General features: G+C 50.4%; 1 protein-coding gene across 1 annotated transcript in view; it reads right to left on the bottom strand.

The window, feature by feature from the left end:
• Window positions 1–17,903, bottom strand: part of HASPIN (histone H3 associated protein kinase) — a 213,268-nt gene extending 195,365 nt beyond the window's left edge. The window contains exons 1-2 of the mRNA XM_063950398.1: window positions 17,693–17,903; window positions 9,274–9,481 (exon numbers count right to left, since the gene is read on the bottom strand). Coding sequence (XP_063806468.1) covers window positions 9,274–9,479 — 206 coding nt within the window. The 5' untranslated portion in view covers window positions 9,480–9,481; window positions 17,693–17,903. The remainder of the gene's footprint in view (window positions 1–9,273; window positions 9,482–17,692) is intronic.
• Window positions 17,904–19,672: the final 1,769 nt, after the last annotated feature.

The following is a 19,672-nucleotide window of genomic DNA, read 5'->3' as shown; positions in this document are numbered from 1 at the left end:
AACTATGAAATAGACCACATATAAACAAGCATAATAAGAAGCAATGAACAGATAGTAGCATCTAAATCACTGCTCTGAAAGCCTTCTTCTGAAGTTTAAGTTGGAAACAGTAATATTATATAGGGGCCCATTTATCATTAAATCGCTGTGGCCGGAGACCCCCCAGCCACGTGGACAATGGCAGCCGCGGCACTGAAGGGGATGACCCTCAGTGCCCGGCCCCATTTTAAGAGACGATGAGTGCTTGGAGCCAATTTAAAAAAAAACCCTGGAGCTAGGCGCCACCTTTAAAATGTTGTGGCGCTAGGTGGCGGGTAGTTAAAAAAATATACCCTCTCCGGCAGCAGCAAAGTGTAACTCCCGATGCGCCGGGGGAGAGAGGGAGCCGCTGCATCCGGGAGTAAAGTCCCAGGCTGCAGGGCTGTGTGTGCCACCGCTGCGGACTCAGAGCTCCACTCCCAGCGCCCCAGCATCAGAGCGGACAGGGAGGAGGGAGCTACCCGGCACTGCGGCTGAGAGTCCAGGACCTCCGGCTCCCGGTGCACAATGACGGGGGAGAGGGGAGCCAACCCTGCACTGTAGCGTGTCGCACATAGGGGGGACCGGGCTAGCTGGCTCCCTATGCGGCAAGCGATATGTAGGAGGCTATCAGCCGTGGCTCGTCCGGCCACCACATCGGGGGAGCAGTCGGAGATGCAGTGCACAATGATAGAAGGAGCGTCTGGTGGCCTACCTTGTGCACTGCATCTCTGACTGCTCCCCCGACGTGGTGTCCGGACGAGTCACGGCTGATATCCTCAGCCGGCGGCGCGGTTTTCAGGTCCTGGTCTTTGGACGGCGGATTGCAGGTTTTGCCTTGGTTGCATTTTATTCTATCATGTGGTAATCAGGGTACAAGTCTTTATAATCTCTATGAGTTGCATAGACCTACCTGTGTGAAATAAAATAAATTTATCTGCACTATAGGGGTCATTCAGAGTTGTTCGCTCGTTGCCGATTTTCGCAACGGAGCGATTAAGGCAAAAAATAAGAATTTACTCACCGGTAATTCTATTTCTCGTAGTCCGTAGTGGATGCTGGGAACTCCGTAAGGACCATGGGGAATAGCGGGCTCCGAAGGAGGCTGGGCACTCTAGAAAGATCTTAGACTACCTGGTGTGCACTGGCTCTTCCCACTATGACCCTCCTCCAAGCCTCAGTTAGGTACTGTGCCCGGACGAGCGTACACAATAAGGAAGGATTTTGAATCCCGGGTAAGACTCATACCAGCCACACCAATCACACCGTACAACTCGTGATATGAAACACAGTTAACAGTATGAAACAATAGAGCCTCTCAACAGATGGCTCAACAATAACCCGATTTAGTTAACAATAACTATGTACAAGTAATGCAGATAAACCGCACTTGGGATGGGCGCCCAGCATCCACTACGGACTACGAGAAATAGAATTACCGGTGAGTAAATTCTTATTTTCTCTAACGTCCTAGTGGATGCTGGGAACTCCGTAAGGACCATGGGGATTATACCAAAGCTCCCAAACGGGCGGGAGAGTGCGGATGACTCTGCAGCACCGAATGAGAGAACTCCAGGTCCTCCTCAGCCAGGGTATCAAATTTGTAGAATTTTGCAAACCAAGTAGCTGCTCGGCAAAGTTGTAAAGCCGAGACCCCTCGGGCAGCCGCCCAAGATGAGCCCACCTTCCTTGTGGAATGGGCATTGACAGATTTTGGCTGTGGCAGGCCTGCCACAGTATGTGCAAGCTGAATTGTACTACAAATCCAACGAGCAATAGTCTGCTTAGAAGCAGGAGCACCCAGCTTGTTGGGTGCATATAGGATAAACAGCGAGTCAGATTTTCTGACTCCAGCCGTCCTGGAAACATATATTTTCAGGGCCCTGACAACGTCTAGCAACTTGGAGTCCTCCAAATCCTTAGTAGCCGCAGGCACCAAATAGGCTGGTTCAGGTGAAACGCTGACACCACCTTAGGGAGAAACTGGGGACGAGTCCTCAATTCTGCCCTATCCATATGGAAAATCAAATAAGGGCTTTTACAAGACAAAGCCGCCAATTCTGATACTCGCCTGGCAGAAGCCAAGGCCAATAACATAACCACCTTCCATGTGAGATATTTCAGATCCACGGTTTTTAGTGGTTCAAACCAATGTGATTTTAAGAAAACTCAACACCGCGTTGAGATCCCAAGGTGCCACAGGAGGCACAAACGGGGGCTGACTATGCAGCACTCCTTTTATAAATGTCTGAACTTCAGGTACTGAAGCGAGTTCTTTTTTGAAAGAAAATCGACAGAGCCGAGATCTGTACCTTAATGGAACCCAATTTAAGGCCCATAGTCACTCCTGCTTGCAGGAAATGCAGAAATCGACCTAGTTGAAATTCCTCTGTTGGGGCCCTTTCGGCCTCACACCATGCAACATATTTTCGCCATATGCGGTGATAATGAGTTGCTGTAACCTCTTTTCCTGGCTTTAGTAAGCGTAGGAATTACTTCCTCCGGAATGCCCTTTTCCTTCAGGATCCGGCGTTCAACCGCCATGCCGTCAAACGCAGCCGCGGTAAGTCTTGGAACAGACAGGGCCCCTGCTGCCGCAGGTCCTGACTGAGTGGCAGAGGCCATGGGTCCTCTGATATAAATTCTTGAAGTTCTGGGTACCAAGCTCTTCTTGGCCATCCACGAGTATTGTTCTTACTCCTCGCCTTCTTATTATTCTCAGTACCTTTGGTATGAGAGGCAGAGGGGAGAACACCTAAACCGACTGGTACACCCACGGTGTTACCAGAGCGTCCATAGCTATCGCCTGAGGGTCCCTTGACCTGGAGCAATATCTTTTATAGCTTTTTGTTAAGGCGGGACGCCATCATGTCCACCTGTGGCCTTTCCCAATGGTGTACAATCCTATTGGAAGACTTCTGGAGGAAGTCCCCATTCTCCCGGGTGGAGGTCGTGTCTGTTGAGAAGATCTGCTTCCCAGTTGTCCACTCCGGGAATGAACACTGCTGACAGTGCTAACACATGATTTTCCGCCTATCGGAGAATCCTTGTGGCTTCTGCCATCGCCATCCTGCTTTTTGTGCCGCCCTGTTGATTACATGGGCGACTGCCGTGATGTTGTCTGATTGGATCAGTACCGGCTGGTTTTGAAGCAGAGGCCTAGCTGGCCTCAGGGCATTGTAAATGGCCCTCAGATCCAGAATATTTATGTGTAGGGAAATAACCTGACTTGACCAAAGTCCCTGGAAGTTTCTTCCCTATGTGACTGCCCCCCAGCCTCAAAGGCTGGAATCCATGGTCACTAGGACCTAGTCCTGTATGCCGAACCTGCGGCCCTCTTGAAGATGGGCACTCTGCAGCCACCACAGTAGAGATACCCTGGTCCTTGAAGACAGGGTTATCAGCCTATGCATCGGAAGATGCGATCCGGACCACTTGTCCAACAGGTCCCTCTGAAAAGTTCTTGTATGGAACCTGCCTAATGGGATTGCTTCGTAAGAAGCTACCATTTTTCCCAGGACTCGCGTGCAATGATGCACCGCTACCTATTTTGGTTTCAGGAGGTCTCTGACTAGAGATGACAACTCCTTGGCTTTCTCCTCCGGGAGAAACACTATTTCTGGTTTATGTCCAGAACCATCCCCAGGAACAGTAGACGTGTCATAGGAACCAGCTGTGACTTTGGACTGTTTAGAATCCACCTATGCTGTTGTAGCACTTTCCAAAATAGTGCTACCCCGACTACCAACTGCTCCTTGGACCTCGCCCTTATAACGAGATTGTCCAAATACGGGATAATTACAACTCCCTTTTTTTTTTAAGGAGTATCATCATTTCGGCCATTACCTTGATAAAACACCCTCGGTGCCATGTACAGTCCAAACGGCAGTGTCTGGACTTGGTAATGGTAATCCTGTACCACAAATCTGAGGTACTCCTGGCGAGGATGGTAAATGGGGACATGCAGGTAAGCATCCTTGATGTCCCGGGATACCATGTAATCCCCCTCGTCCAGGCTTGCAATAACCGCCCTGAGCGATTCCATCTTGAACTTGAATTTTTTTATGTTCAAGGATTTTAATATAAAATGGGTCACACCGAACCATGCGGTTTCGGTACCCCAACCCGTGTGGAATAGTAACCCCGTCCTTGTTGAAGTAGGGGCACCTTGAGTATTACCTGCTGGGAATACCGCTTATTAATTGCCTCTAGCACAGCCTCCCTGCCTGAGGGAGTTGTCAGCAAGGCATATTTTAGGAAACGGCTGGGGGGAGACATCTCTAATTCCAGCTTGTACCCCTGAAATACTACTTGGAAGAAACAGGGATCCACCTGTGAGCGAGCCCACTAATTGCTGAAATTTTTGAGGCGGCCCCCCACCGTACCTGGCTACACCTGTGGAGCACCCGCGTCATGGTGTGGCCTCACAGGAGGCGGGGGAAGAATCTTGATTCTGGGAACAGGCTGACTGGTGCAGCTTTTTCCCTCTACCCTTGTCTCTGTACAGAAAGGAAGCGCCATTTGACCCGCTTGCTTTTCTGAAGCCGAAAGGACTGTACCTTTTTCTGTGAGGAAACCTGAGGTAAAATTATTTCTTCCCAGCAGTTGCTGTGGATACGAGGTCCCAGAGACCATCCCCAAATAATTCCTCACCCTTATAAGGCTCTCTATGCGCTTTTTAAGTCAGCATCACCTGTCCAGTGACAGGTCTCTAATACCCTCCTGACAGAATGGACATTACATTTATTTTGGATGCCAGCCGGCAAAATATCCCTCTGTGCATCCCCCATATATAAGACAACGTCTTTAATATGTTTTTATGTTTGCCAACTATTATCCCTGTTTGACAGGGTCACCAACCACGCTGCAGCAGCACTATCTGCAGGTCTCAGTCTAGTACCTGAGTGTGTAAATACAGACTTCAGGATAGCCTCCTGTTTTTTATCAACAGGTACCTATTAAAGTGGCCGTATCCTAAGACGGCAGTGCCACCTTTTTTGACAAACGTGTGAGCGCCTTATCCACCCTAGGGGATATCTCCCAGCGTAACTTATCCTCCTGGCGGGAAAGGGTACGCCATCAGTAACTTTTTATAAATTACCAGTTTCTTAACGGGGGAACCCACGGTTTTCACACACTTCATTTATTCATCTGATGGGGGAACAAAACACTGCCTGTTTTTTCTCCCCAAACCTAAAACCCATTTATAGAGGTTAAAGTCAGAAATGTATAACACATTTTTTATTGCCGGGATCAAGTCACGGATTGGATTGTGTATATGTCTCCACCTTGTCGACACTGGAGTCAGACTCCGTGTCGACATCTGTGTCTGCCATCTGAGAGAGCGGGCGTTTTTGAGCCCCTGATGGCCTTTGAGACGCCTGGGCAGGCGCGGGCTGCGAAGCCGGCTGTCCCACAGCTGTTACGTCATCCACCCTTTTATGTAAGGAGTTGACACTGTCGGTTAATACCTTTTACCTCTCTATCCACTCTGGTGTCGGCCCCACAGGGGGCGCCATCACATATATCGGCCTCTGTTCCGTCACCATATAAGCCTCCTCATTCAACATGTCGACACAGCCGTACCGACACACCGCAGACACACAGGGAATGCTCTAAACGAGGACAGGACCCACAAAAGCCCTTTGGGGGGACAGAGTGAGAGTATGCCAGCACACACCAGAGCGCTATATACTGCAGGGACTAACTGAGTTATGTCCCCTATAGCTTTATATCTATATATATATATAATGTATACTGCGCCTAAATTTAGTGCCCCCTCTCTCTTTTTTTAACCCTTGTAGACTGCAGGGGAGAGCCAGGGAGCTTCCCTCCAACGGAGCTGTGAGGGAAAATGGCGCCAGTGTGCTGAGGAGATAGGCTCCGCCCCTTTTTCGCGGCCTATTCTCCCGTTTTTTATGGACTTCTGGCAGGGGTATTTACCTCATATATAGCCCCTGGGGCTATATATTGAGGTATTTTTGCCAGCCAAGGTGTTTTTATTGCTGCCTCAGAGCGCCCCCCCCCAGCGCTCTGCACCCTCAGTGACCGGAGTGTGAAGTGTGTATGAGGAGCAATGGCGCACAGCTGCAGTGCTGTGCGCTACCTTGGTGAAGACTGAGTCTTCATGCCGCCGATTTTCCGGACCATATTCTTGCTTCTGGCTCTGTAAGGGGGACGGCGGCGCGGCTCCGGGACCGAACATCAAGGCTGGGCCTGCGGTCGATCCCTCTGGAGCTAATGGTGTCCAGTAGCCTAAGAAGCCCAATCCGGCTGCAAGCAGGCGAGTTCGCTTCTTCTCCCCTTAGTCCTTTCTAAGACTATAACTTTCTAAGAGCTCAGGAGAGCCCCTAGTGTGCATCCAACCTCGGCCGGGCACGAAATCTAACTGGGGCTTGGAGGAGGGTCATAGTGGGAAGAGCCAGTGCACACCAGGTAGTCTAAGATCTTTCTAGAGTGCCCAGCCTCCTTCGGAGCCCGCTATTCCCCATGGTCCTTACGGAGTTCCCAGCATCCACTAGGACGTTAGAGAAATACGCATGCGCATGGTACGCAGTGCCCATTCGCTAAGTATTTACTCACGTCCGAACGAAAAATTTTCAGTAGGGCGCTGTGAACACATATAATGCGCTCACAGGTGATGTAAGGTTGCACGGCACGCAAGCACTTTCTGACATGGCGGTTTGACATTTTGCCTGGTTATTCCCCTGAGGAAGGTTACGTACCGAAAACGGCTGTTTGGGAGTTTGCCATCGATTAAATATTACCTCAATACGATGAGTATATGCTGCTGTCGATGTAATTGTTCTATGAATGAAGTTCAACACGGAGTAAAAATTTGTTTTGAATATTACGCAGAGCGCTGGTTCTGTCTCAAACCTTAATCTGAGGGATTGGCATGTGACATATATAGAAATAGTGTGGTAAGGCACTGCCTGGGTATGTAGAGCCTGTGAATGGCACAGGCTGTTTTGGGTACACCCAGCGTCTCCAAGCTCCGGCTTCCGCCAGCTACCGTGCCGTGCTTAGGCAAACGACTAGTGGGGATTTGTCAACACCACACAGGTCCCATGCAATGCAGCCACATAAAGCGGTCAGTAAAAGCCCCAGGCTTCCTGCAGAAATTCCCCGGCTACGAGTGTAAGCTCCCTGTACCGGCATTACTGTGCACTATGGAGGGGGTGAAGGAGATCATTAGGGTTATTACTCACCCATGCGGGGACATCAGCAATGGCTCTGTGCGCTTTTATATTATAACAGCTCAAAATGTAACTTACAGCCATTCCTGACGCTTTTACTGACACTCAGCTGCTTGTGACCACCTGCGTGACGCCATTCCATGAGATAATACAGGGCAGGTATCCGTTATCCGAAATATTCCCAAAACCTGATGACTGGGGAATAGGGGGCCTGTATGTGGGGGGAGACTGGCGTATGACAGGACAATGATGACTGGGGAATAGGGGGCCTGTATGTGTGGGGGAAGGGGGGGACAGTGGCGTATGAGAGGACAATGATGACTGGGGAATAGGTGGCCTGTATGTGGGGGGAGACTGGCGTATGACAGGACAATGATGACTGGGGAATAGGTGGCCTGTATGTGGGGGGACACTGGCGTATGACAGGACAATGATGACTGGGGAATAGGTGGCCTGTATGTGGGGGGACACTAGCGTATGACAGGACAATGATGACTGGGGAATAGGTGGCCTGTATGTGGGGGGACACTGGCATATGACAGGACAATGATGACTGGGGAATAGGGGGCCTGTATGTGGGGGGACAGTGGCGTATGACAGGACAATGATGACTGGGGAATAGGGGGCCTGTATGTGGGGGGGGGGGGGGGGGGGGGACACAGTGGCGTATGAGAGGACAATGAAGACTGGGGAATAGGGGGCCTGTATGTGGGGGGGGGGGGGGAACAGTGGCGTATAACAGGACAATGATGACTGGGGAATAGGGGGGCTGTATGTGGGGGGACCCTGGCGTATGACAGGACAATGATGACTGGGGAATAGGAGGCCTGTATGTGGTGGGACACTGGCGTATAACAAAACAGTGATGACTGGGGAATAGGGGGCCTGTAAGTGGGGGGAGACTGGCGTATGACAGGACAATGATGACTGGGGAATAGGGGGCCTGTATGTGTGTGGGAAGGGGGGGACAGTGGCGTATGAGAGGACAATGATGACTGGGGAATAGGGGGCCTGTATGTGGGGGGAGACTGGCGTATGACAGGACAATGATGACTGGGGAATAGGTGGCCTGTATGTGGGGGACACTGGCGTATGACAGGACAATGATGACTGGGGAATAGGGGGCCTGTATGTGGGGGGACAGTGGCGTATGACAGGACAATGATGACTGGGGAATAGGGGGCCTGTATGTGGGGGGACAGTGGCGTATGACAGGACAATGATGACTGGGGAATAGGGGGCCTGTATGTGGGGGGGGGGGGGGGGGACAGTGGCGTATGAGAGGACAATGATGACTGGGGAATAGGGGGCCTGTATGTGGGGGGAAACTGGCGTATGACAGGATAATGACGACTGGGAATAGGGGGCCTGTATGTGGGGGGACACTGGCGTATGACAGGACAATGATGACTGGGGAATAGGGGGCCTGTATGTGGGGGGACACTGGCGTATGACAGGACAATGATGACTGGGGAATAGGGGGCCTGTATGTGGGGGGAAACTGGCGTATGACAGGACAATGATGACTGGGGAATAGGTGGCCTGTATGTGGGGGGGACACTGGCGTATGACAGGACAATGATGACTGGGGAATAGGGGGCCTGTATGTGGGGGGACACTGGTGTATGACAGGATAATGATGACTGGGGAATAGGTGGCCTGTATGTGGGGGGACACTGGCGTATGACAGGACAATGATGACTGGAGAATAGGGGGCCTGTATGTGGGACACTGGCGTATGACAGGATAATGATGACTGGAGAATAGGGGGCCTGTATGTGGGGGACACTGGCGTATGACAGGACAATGATGACTGGAGAATAGGGGGCCTGTATGTGGGGGGGACACTGGCGTATGACAGGACAATGATGACTGGAGAATAGGGGGCCTGTATGTGGGACACTGGTGTATGACAGGATAATGACGACTGGGAATAGGGGGCCTGTATGTGGGGACACTGGCGTATGACAGGATAATGATGACTGGAGAATACCAGGCCTGTATGTGGGACACTGGCGTATGACAGGATAATGATGACATGGACCAGGAGACTCACCGTTTAGGAGGCAGGTAGATAGAGTCGCCGGAAGATGACGCCTCATGTGGAGAAGATGAGAGGTGAGAGGAAGAGGAGGAACTAGAGAAGAGATGTTTGCGCTCTCCAGGAGAGAACCATTTCTGAGACTGCACCCTCCTCACAGGACGCAGGCGGCCATAGGTCCTTATAACGCCACCTTGGACACCCACACGCTTCTCTGCCATATCTGAAAGAAGAAAGACAGGGCGACATGAACACATGAGAAGTTGCTGATGGTATACCTGTGGCTGTGCGGTCAGCGTGGTACAGCCGCACTATAATACCACGTCCAATGGTAACATTTCTGCTACTCCCCGCATTCCACACACAGCACTAAATGCCAGGGATGCCCCACCGGCACAAACGTACCATGTACTGTATATACATACGCGTTTCACCACCCTTCTCCACATATCCCAAGGCCCATTCCCCAGACAACGCTCTCCTTTATTACAGATACATAGTGACCAGAGGTCACAAACACATCCATCTTCCTGACTGATGTATAGGTCCAACAGGAGAAGGTGAGATTGAGTCCCAAACCCACCATGCCAGGAATACCACCCTCCACCAACACCTTATAGCACTACTGGGTGAAGGGACTACAGGCACAGACTGGGGTACACCATCATGTTAGCTTGGGTGAACTCTGCAGCAGCCGGATGGATGTTGGCGAGACCCCACATAATACCAGGCTAGACAAAGTGAAACGCGCCACATTCCGTGGAACCAAAGCGTACATGCAGCATAATATGACCCTGTGATCGCAGCACTCGGGTTTTATGATGTGTAAATGCTGCGTGCACAACGATGAGTACGTAGCAGGAGAGACAGCACAGAGAACACTATGGTTAGTGTTCACGCTAGGCAGTTTCAGCAGGGCGCCGCACCCTGGACGATTTTTTAAGGGCGAAACCCGCCCTGCCCTTTCTGCGGCGCCCTGCTAAAACTGCCGCCCACTTCCTGCCCTCATAGCGTGTAAAGATGCCGCGTGCATGCGCACGGCATCCATTCACGCTGAGAGAGCGCTTGGGGGAAGCCCAGCACCGCCGGCCGGGCACGCCCCCAACAGTGACGCCGCCGGCCACCCACGCCCCCTTGTATTACCCGTGATGACCCCACCCCCTATTTTGCATGACCACGCCCCCTTTTCGCCACGCGTGCTAGTGCCCCTCTAGATCCGGCGCCATGCCCGGATTCTAGAGTGAACACTATATGGGGGAATGTCAGGATGAGGGGTTATAGTATCACAGAGCACATGGCCAGGAGAGTACCCCTCCCCATCCTAGGGATCCATCAGCAGTCAGGCTAGGTGTCGCGCTCGGCGTAAGTTAGGGTTCCGACAACAGAGTTTGGTTGAAGGGACAGCTACCTGTGAGGAGAGTAAACGAGGGGGCTGAATGTAATTCCTCCTCATGGGGTGGAAGCCAAACTAAGTGTTAACGTTGGCCGGAGGGCATAAAGAAAAGGAGGACTTCGTAGGAAGATAACGATATTGGAGCAATTGAAGAAACTGGAAGAATTAGAGTCTATGGTTAAATGACTGGAAGAGTGAAGCTGAAGAACTCCGGTAAAGAAGAACTGAAGACTGTTTTATGATAAAAGACGAGGCTGAAGAACTTGGACTTTGAAGAAATGAAGACGTCTGCGGGAACCGCCGTTAGCACCTTGAGCTCCTCTACGACCTGGGACCCCGTGAGCACTTCCACGAGTGGCAACGGACTTGGACAGCAGGACTGCAGCAGCGTTTAGGTAACCGATGGATGAGAGCAACCAGGACCAGGAACCAGAAGTAACCTGGGAGCACAGAGCTGGAGAACCTTTCACAAGGAGGTAACTTGATGCACTGGCACTCTCCTTCTGAGCCAGCCCCCTTTTGTAAGGGGAGAACACGCAGGATTGGCTGGACACAGATTGGGAACTTCATGGGTAATACTCTGGTCTCCAACATGGCTGCCCCCAGCACAGGAGACATACGTAGCTGTTTAGCACACAGCTTTAGCCAGCTTCTGTCTCTGACACACTATACTGTGTCACCACTAGAGGACCTTACCGCAGTGATCCCCGCCACAGCACCCGGCTCTCCAGACCCTCGGCCCCCGGCAGCCGCACATCCATCCAGGAGGACATGCCGCCGCAGCCGCGCCTTCCAGCGGGACGGTAACCCGCGGGAGCACCCGCCAGAGGTAAGCCTGACACTAGGCGAATACCCTCTGCCTCGGAGGTGTTTTAGGTAAATTATACAGATGGGCTCATCCTACAGTGCAGCCGGATACCATACAGAAATATGTAGAGGATAAGGCCCTAGACCAGTCTCTGTATGGACGCGTCAATACACGTGCTCCCCCCATAGCGCTAGCTTCAGATAAGGAAGATCAGCTGTGGTCACCCGTAATCCAATCACCAATCCAGTGTGTACAGAGCAGATCCACAACACCCGTAATCCAATCCCCAGACCAGTGTGTACAGAGCAGATCCACAACACCCGTAATCCAGTCACCAGACCAGTGTGTACAGAGCAGATCCACAACACCCGTAATCCAGTCACCAGACCAGTGTGTACAGAGCAGATCCACAACACCCGTAATCCAGTCACCAGACCAGTGTGTACAGAGCAGATCCACAACACCCGTAATCCAGTCACCAGACCAGTGTGTACAGAGCAGATCCACAACACCCGTAATCCAGTCACCAGACCAGTGTGTACAGAGCAGATCCACAACACCCGTAATCCAGTCACCAGACCAGTGTGTACAGAGCAGATCCACAACACCCGTAATCCAGTCACCAGACCAGTGTGTACAGAGCAGATCCACAACACCCGTCATCCAGTCACCAGACCAGTGTGTACAGAGCAGATCCACAACACCCGTCATCCAATCACCAGACCAGTGTGTACAGAGCAGATCCACAACACCCGTAATCCAATCCCCAGACCAGTGTGTACAGAGCAGATCCACAACACCCGTAATCCAATCCCCAGACCAGTGTGTACAGAGCAGATCCACAACACCCGTCATCCAGTCCCCAGACCAGTGTGTACAGAGCAGATCCACAACACCCGTAATCCAATCCCCAGACCAGTGTGTACAGAGCAGATCCACAACACCCGTCATCCAATCCCCAGACCAGTGTGTACAGAGCAGATCCACAACACCCGTCATCCAATCACCAGACCAGTGTGTACAGAGCAGATCCACAATACCCGTAATCCAATCTCCAGACCAGTGTGCACAGAGCAGATCCACAACACCCGTCATCCAGTCCCCAGACCAGTGTGTACAGAGCAGATCCACAACACCCGTCATCCAATCACCAGACCAGTGTGTACAGAGCAGATCCACAACACCTGTAATCCAATCTCCAGACCAGTGTGTACAGAGCAGATCCACAACACCCGTCATCCAGTCCCCAGACCAGTGTGTACAGAGCAGATCCACAACACCCGTCATCCAGTCACCAGACCAGTGTGTACAGAGCAGATCCACAACACCCGTAATCCAGTCACCAGACCAGTGTGTACAGAGCAGATCCACAACACCCGTCATCCAATCACCAGACCAGTGTGTAAAGAGCAGATCCACAACACCCGTCATCCAATCACCAGACCAGTGTGTACAGAGCAGATCCACAACACCCGTCATCCAATCACCAGACCAGTGTGTACAGAGCAGATCCACAACACCCGTAATCCAATCACCAGACCAGTGTGTACAGAGCAGATCCACAACACCCGTCATCCAGTCACCAGACCAGTGTGTACAGAGCAGATCCACAACACCCGTCATGTACAGAGCAGATCCACAACACCCGTCATCCAGTCACCAGACCAGTGTGTACAGAGCAGATCCACAACACCCGTAATCCAGTCACCAGACCAGTGTGTACAGAGCAGATACACAACACCCGTCATCCAATCACCAGACCAGTGTGTACAGAGCAGATACACAACACCCGTCATCCAGTCACCAGACCAGTGTGTACAGAGCAGATCCACAACACCCGCCATCCAATCACCAGACCAGTGTGTACAGAGCAGATCCACAACACCCGTCATCCAATCACCAGACCAGTGTGTACAGAGCAGATCCACAACACCCGTAATCCAGTCACCAGACCAGTGTGTACAGAGCAGGTCCACAACACCCGTAATCCAGTCACCAGACCAGTGTGTACAGAGCAGATCCACAACACCCGTAATCCAATCGCCAGACCAGTGTGTACAGAGCAGATCCACAACACCCGTAATCCAGTCACCAGACCAGTGTGTACAGAGCAGATCCACAACACCCGTCATCCAGTCACCAGACCAGTGTGTACAGAGCAGATCCACAACACCCGTAATCCAGTCACCAGACCAGTGTGTACAGAGCAGATACACAACACCAGTCATCCAGTCCCCAGACCAGTGTGTACAGAGCAGATCCACAACACCCGTAATCCAGTCACCAGACCAGTGTGTACAGAGCAGATCCACAACACCCGTAATCCAATCACCAGACCAGTGTGTACAGAGCAGATCCACAACACCCGTAATCCAGTCACCAGACCAGTGTGTTCAGAGCAGATCCACAACACCCGTCATCCAATCTCCAGACCAGTGTGTACAGAGCAGATCCACAACACCCGTCATCCAGTCACCAGACCAGTGTGTACAGAGCAGATCCACAACACCCGTCATCCAATCTCCAGACCAGTGTGTACAGAGCAGATCCACAACACCCGTAATCCAATCACCAGACCAGTGTGTACAGAGCAGATCCACAACACCCGTAATCCAGTCACCAGGCCAGTGTGTACAGAGCAGATCCACAACACCCGTCATCCAGTCACCAGACCAGTGTGTACAGAGCAGATCCACAACACCCGTCATCCAGTCACCAGACCAGTGTGTACAGAGCAGATCCACAACACCCGTAATCCAGTCACCAGACCAGTGTGTACAGAGCAGATCCACAACACCCGTCATCCAATCACCAGACCAGTGTGTACAGAGCAGATCCACAACACCCGTCATCCAGTCACCAGACCAGTGTGTACAGAGCAGGTCCACAACACCGCACGTACTAATCACAACTGTACATGTATAATACGCACAAACCCGATACAGGATGGCGACAGTATATACACATATATAGAGCACAGGAGTCACCCCTCATTACACTGTGTACATGTATAGTATATATACACCCCCTATAGGGGATGGGGACAGTATACACATATATAGAGCACAGGAGTCACCCCTCATTACACTGTGTACATGTATAGTATATATATACCCCCTATAGGGGATGGGGACAGTATATACACATATATAGAGCACAGGAGTCACCCCTCATTACACTGTGTACATGTATAGTATATATACCCCCCTATAGGGGATGGGGACAGTATATACACATATATAGAGCACAGGAGTCACCCCCTCATTACACTGTGTACATGTATAGTATATATATACCCCCTATAGGGGATGGGGACAGTATATACACATATATAGAGCACAGGAGTCACCCCCTCATTACACTGTGTACATGTATAGTATATATACCCCCCTATAGGGGATGGGGACAGTATATACACTTATATAGAGCACAGGAGTCACCCCCTCATTACACTGTGTACATGCATAGTGTATATATACCCCACTATAGGGGATGGGGACAGTATATACACATATATAGAGTACAGGAGTCACCCCTCATTACACTGTGTACATGTATAGTATATATACCCCCCTATGGGGGATGGGGACAGTATATACACATATATAGAGCACAGGAGTCACCCCCTCATTACACTGTGTACATGTATAGTGTATATATACCCCCTATAGGGGATGGGGACAGTATATACACTTATATAGAGCACAGGAGTCACCCCTCATTACACTGTGTACATGTATAGTATATATACCCCCCTATAGGGGATGGGGACAGTATATACACTTATATAGAGCACAGGAGTCACCCCTCATTACACTGTGTACAGGTATAGTATATATACCGCCTATAGGGGATGGGGACAGTATATACACATATATAGAGCACAGGAGTCACCCCCTCATTACACTGTGTACATGTATAGTATATATACCCCCCTATAGGGGATGGGGACAGTATATACACATATATAGAGGACAGAAGTCACTCCTCATTACACTGTGTACATGTATAGTGTATATATATACCCCCTATAGGGGATGGGGACAGTATATACACATATATAGAGCACAGTAGTCATCCCTCATTACACTGTGTACAGGTATAGTATATATACACCCCCCTATAGGGGATGGGGACAGTATATACACATACATAGAGCACATGAGTCACCCCTCATTACACTGTGTACATGTATAGTATATATACCCCCATATAGGGAATGGGGACAGTATATACACATATATAGAGGACAGAAGTCACCCCTCATTACACTGTGTACAGGTATAGTATGTGTGTGTGTGTGTGTGTGTGTGTGTGTGTGTGTGTGTGTGTGTGTGTGTGTGTGTGTATGTATATATATATATATATATATATATATATATACCCCCTATAGGGGATGGGGACAGTATATACACATATATAGAGCACAGGAGTCACCCCTCATTACACTGTGTACAGGTATAGTATATATATACGCCCTATAGGGGATGGGGACAGTATATACACATACATAGAGCACGAGTCACTCCTCATTACACTGTGTATATGTATAGTATATATACCCCCATAAAGGGGATGGGGACAGATAATACACATATATAGAGGACAGGAGTCACCCCTCATTACACTGTGTACAGGTATAGTATATATACCCCCTATAGGGGATGGGGACTGTATATACACATATATAGAGCACAGGAGTCACCCCTCATTACACTGTGTACATGTATAGTATATATACCCCCTATAGGGTATGGGGACAGTATATACACATATATAGAGCACAGGAGTCACCCCTCATTACACTGTGTACATGTATAGTATATATATACCCCCTATAGGGGATGGGGACAGTATATACACATATATAGAGCACAGGAGTCACCCCCTCATCACACTGTGTACATGTATAGTGTATATACCCCCCTATAGGGGATGGGGACAGTATATACACATATAGAGCACAGGAGTCACCCCTCATTACACTGTGTACAGGTATAGTATATATACCGCCTATAGGGGATGGGGACAGTATATACACATATATAGAGCACAGGAGTCAACCCCTCATTACACTGTGTACATGTATAGTATATATACCCCCCTATAGGAGATGGGGACAGTATATACACATATATAGAGGACAGAAGTCACCCCTCATTACACTGTGTACATGTATAGTATATATATACCCCCTAAAGGGGATGGGGACAGTATATACACATATATAGAGGACAGGAGTCACCCCTCATTACACTGTGTACATGTATAGTATATATACACCCCCCTATAGGGGATGGGGACAGTATATACACATACATAGAGCACATGAGTCACCCCTCATTACACTGTGTACATGTATAGTATATATACCCCCATATAGGGAATGGGGACAGTATATACACATACATAGAGCACATGAGTCACCCCTCATTACACTGTGTACATGTATAGTGTGTATATACCCCCTATAGGGGATGGGGACAGTATATACACGTATATAGAGGACAGAAGTCACCCCTCATTACACTGTGTACATGTATAGTATATATATACCCCCTATAGGGGATGGGGACAGTATATACACATATATAGAGCACAGGAGTCACCCCCTCATTACACTGTGTACATGTATAGTATATATATACCCCCTATAGGGGATGGGGACAGTATATACACATATATAGAGCACAGGAGTCACCCCCTCATTACACTGTGTACATGTATAGTATATATATACCCCCTATAGGGGATGGGGACAGTATATACACATATATAGAGCACAGGAGTCACCCCTCATTACACTGTGTACATGTATAGTATATATATACCCCCTATAGGGGATGGGGACAGTATATACACATATATAGAGCACAGGAGTCACCCCTCATTACACTGTGTACATGTATAGTATATATATACCCCCTATAGGGGATGGGGACAGTATATACACATATATAGAGCACAGGAGTCACCCCTCATTACACTGTGTACATGTATAGTATATATATACCCCCTATAGGGGATGGGGACAGTATATACACATATATAGAGCACAGGAGTCACCCCCTCATTACACTGTGTACATGTATAGTATATATATACCCCCTATAGGGGATGGGGACAGTATATACACATATATAGAGCACAGGAGTCACCCCTCATTACACTGTGTACATGTATAGTATATATATACCCCCTATAGGGGATGGGGACAGTATATACACACTCACCCCCCTGGCTGAGAACATCGGGATACTCCTGACAACTTCCGGGTCAGGAACACAACATTCAAACTTCCCGCCCGCAGCACGTGACCGCGCTCCCGCCGCCATGTCAGTTACGGGCAGTGCCATCACCAGCACCCGCACATGGGCGGTCCCGCATCCTACACCACACAGCCCGCTGTGCCGGGAGCCGCCGCCATCTTATGTGCGGGCACACGTCACTCACCGGGGAGGAGGCAGTGACGTCACGTTGCTTCGTGATCACGTCACCTACGTCTACAGGCGCATTTATTATGATGCCAGATTTCTGTCTGTGTTCTCCTGGAGAGGGAGGGGCAATGACGTCACATGGGTGGGGCAGGCTTTGGCGATCTCACTGAGATAGACGTGGTGGGAGGGGCAGTATTACATGGGGCTAGGGGGAGTGGTGGTCTGTCAGGTAATGTGGGGGCTGTACATGTCCTGCAGGCGGGGCAGTGTATGGGGTGACATACTGTCCTCACTGACACGTCACTCATCTCCTGATATACTCTGTGCTGCTGGGGTACCCTGCTCCTCCCACTATATAACTCTCAGTCTGTGGCTTCCTGCTGCCTCCATTCCCCTCCTCACATCATGTCACTGCCCCTGTCACATGTAGCCCTGTCCTCACTGACACATCACTCATCTCCTGATATACTCTGTGCTGCTGGGAACCCTGCTCCTCCCACTATATAACTCTCAGTCTGTGGCTTCCTGCTGCCTCCATTCCCCTCCTCACATCATGTCACTGCCCCTGTCACATGCAGCCCTGTCCTCACTGACACATCACTCATCTCCTGATATACTCTGTGCTGCTGGGGACCCTGCTCCTCCCACTATATAACTCTCAGTCTGTGGCTTCCTGCTGCCTCCATTCCCCTCCTCACATCATGTCACTGCCCCTGTCACATGCAGCCCTGTCCTCACTGACACATCACTCATCTCCTGATATACTCTGTGCTGCTGGTGACCCTGCTCCTCCCACTATATAACTCTCAGTCTGTGGCTTCCTGCTGCCTCCATTCCCCTCCTCACATCATGTCACTGCCCCTGTCACATGCAGCCCTGTCCTCACTGACACATCACTCATCTCCTGATATACTCTGTGCTGCTGGGGACCCTGCTCCTCCCACTATATAACTCAGTCTGTGGCTTCCTGCTGCCTCCATTCCCCTCCTCACATCATGTCACTGCCCCTGTCACATACAGCCCTGTCCTCACTGACACATCACTCATCTCCTGATATCCTCTGTGCTGCTGGGGACCCTGCTCCTCCCACTATATAACTCTCAGTCTGTGGCTTCCTGCTGCCTCCATTCCCCTCCTCACATCATGTCACTGCCCCTGTCACATGCAGCCCTGTCCTCACTGACACATCACTCATCTCCTGATATACTCTGTGCTGCTGGGGTACCCTGCTCCTCCCACTATATAACTCTCAGTCTGTGGCTTCCTGCTGCCTCCATTCCCCTCCTCACATCATGTCACTGCTCCTGTCCCATGCAGCCCTGTCCTCACTGACACATCACTCATCTCCTGATATACTCTGTGCTGCTGGGGATCCTGCTCCTCCCACTATATAACTCTCAGTCTGTGACTTCCTGCTGCCTCCATTCCCCTCCTCACATCATGTCACTGCCCCTGTCACATGCAGCCCTGTCCTCACTGACACATCACTCATCTCCTGATATACTCTGTGCTGCTGGGGACCCTGCTCCTCCCACTATATAACTCTCAGTCTGTGGCTTCCTGCTGCCTCCATTCCCCTCCTCACATCATGTCACTGTCACTGTCACATGCAGCCCTGTCCTCACTGACACATCACTCATCTCCTGATATACTCTGTGCTGCTGGGGTACCCTGCTCCTCCCACTATATAACTCTCAGTCTGAGGCTTCCTGCTGCATCCATTCCCCTCCTCACATCATGTCACTGCCCCTGTCACATGCAGCCCTGTCCTCACTG

Source organism: Pseudophryne corroboree, assembly GCF_028390025.1.
Source record: "Pseudophryne corroboree isolate aPseCor3 chromosome 5 unlocalized genomic scaffold, aPseCor3.hap2 SUPER_5_unloc_2, whole genome shotgun sequence".
NCBI lineage: Eukaryota > Metazoa > Chordata > Amphibia > Anura > Myobatrachidae > Pseudophryne > Pseudophryne corroboree.
This window is presented reverse-complemented; position numbering and strand designations above follow the sequence as displayed.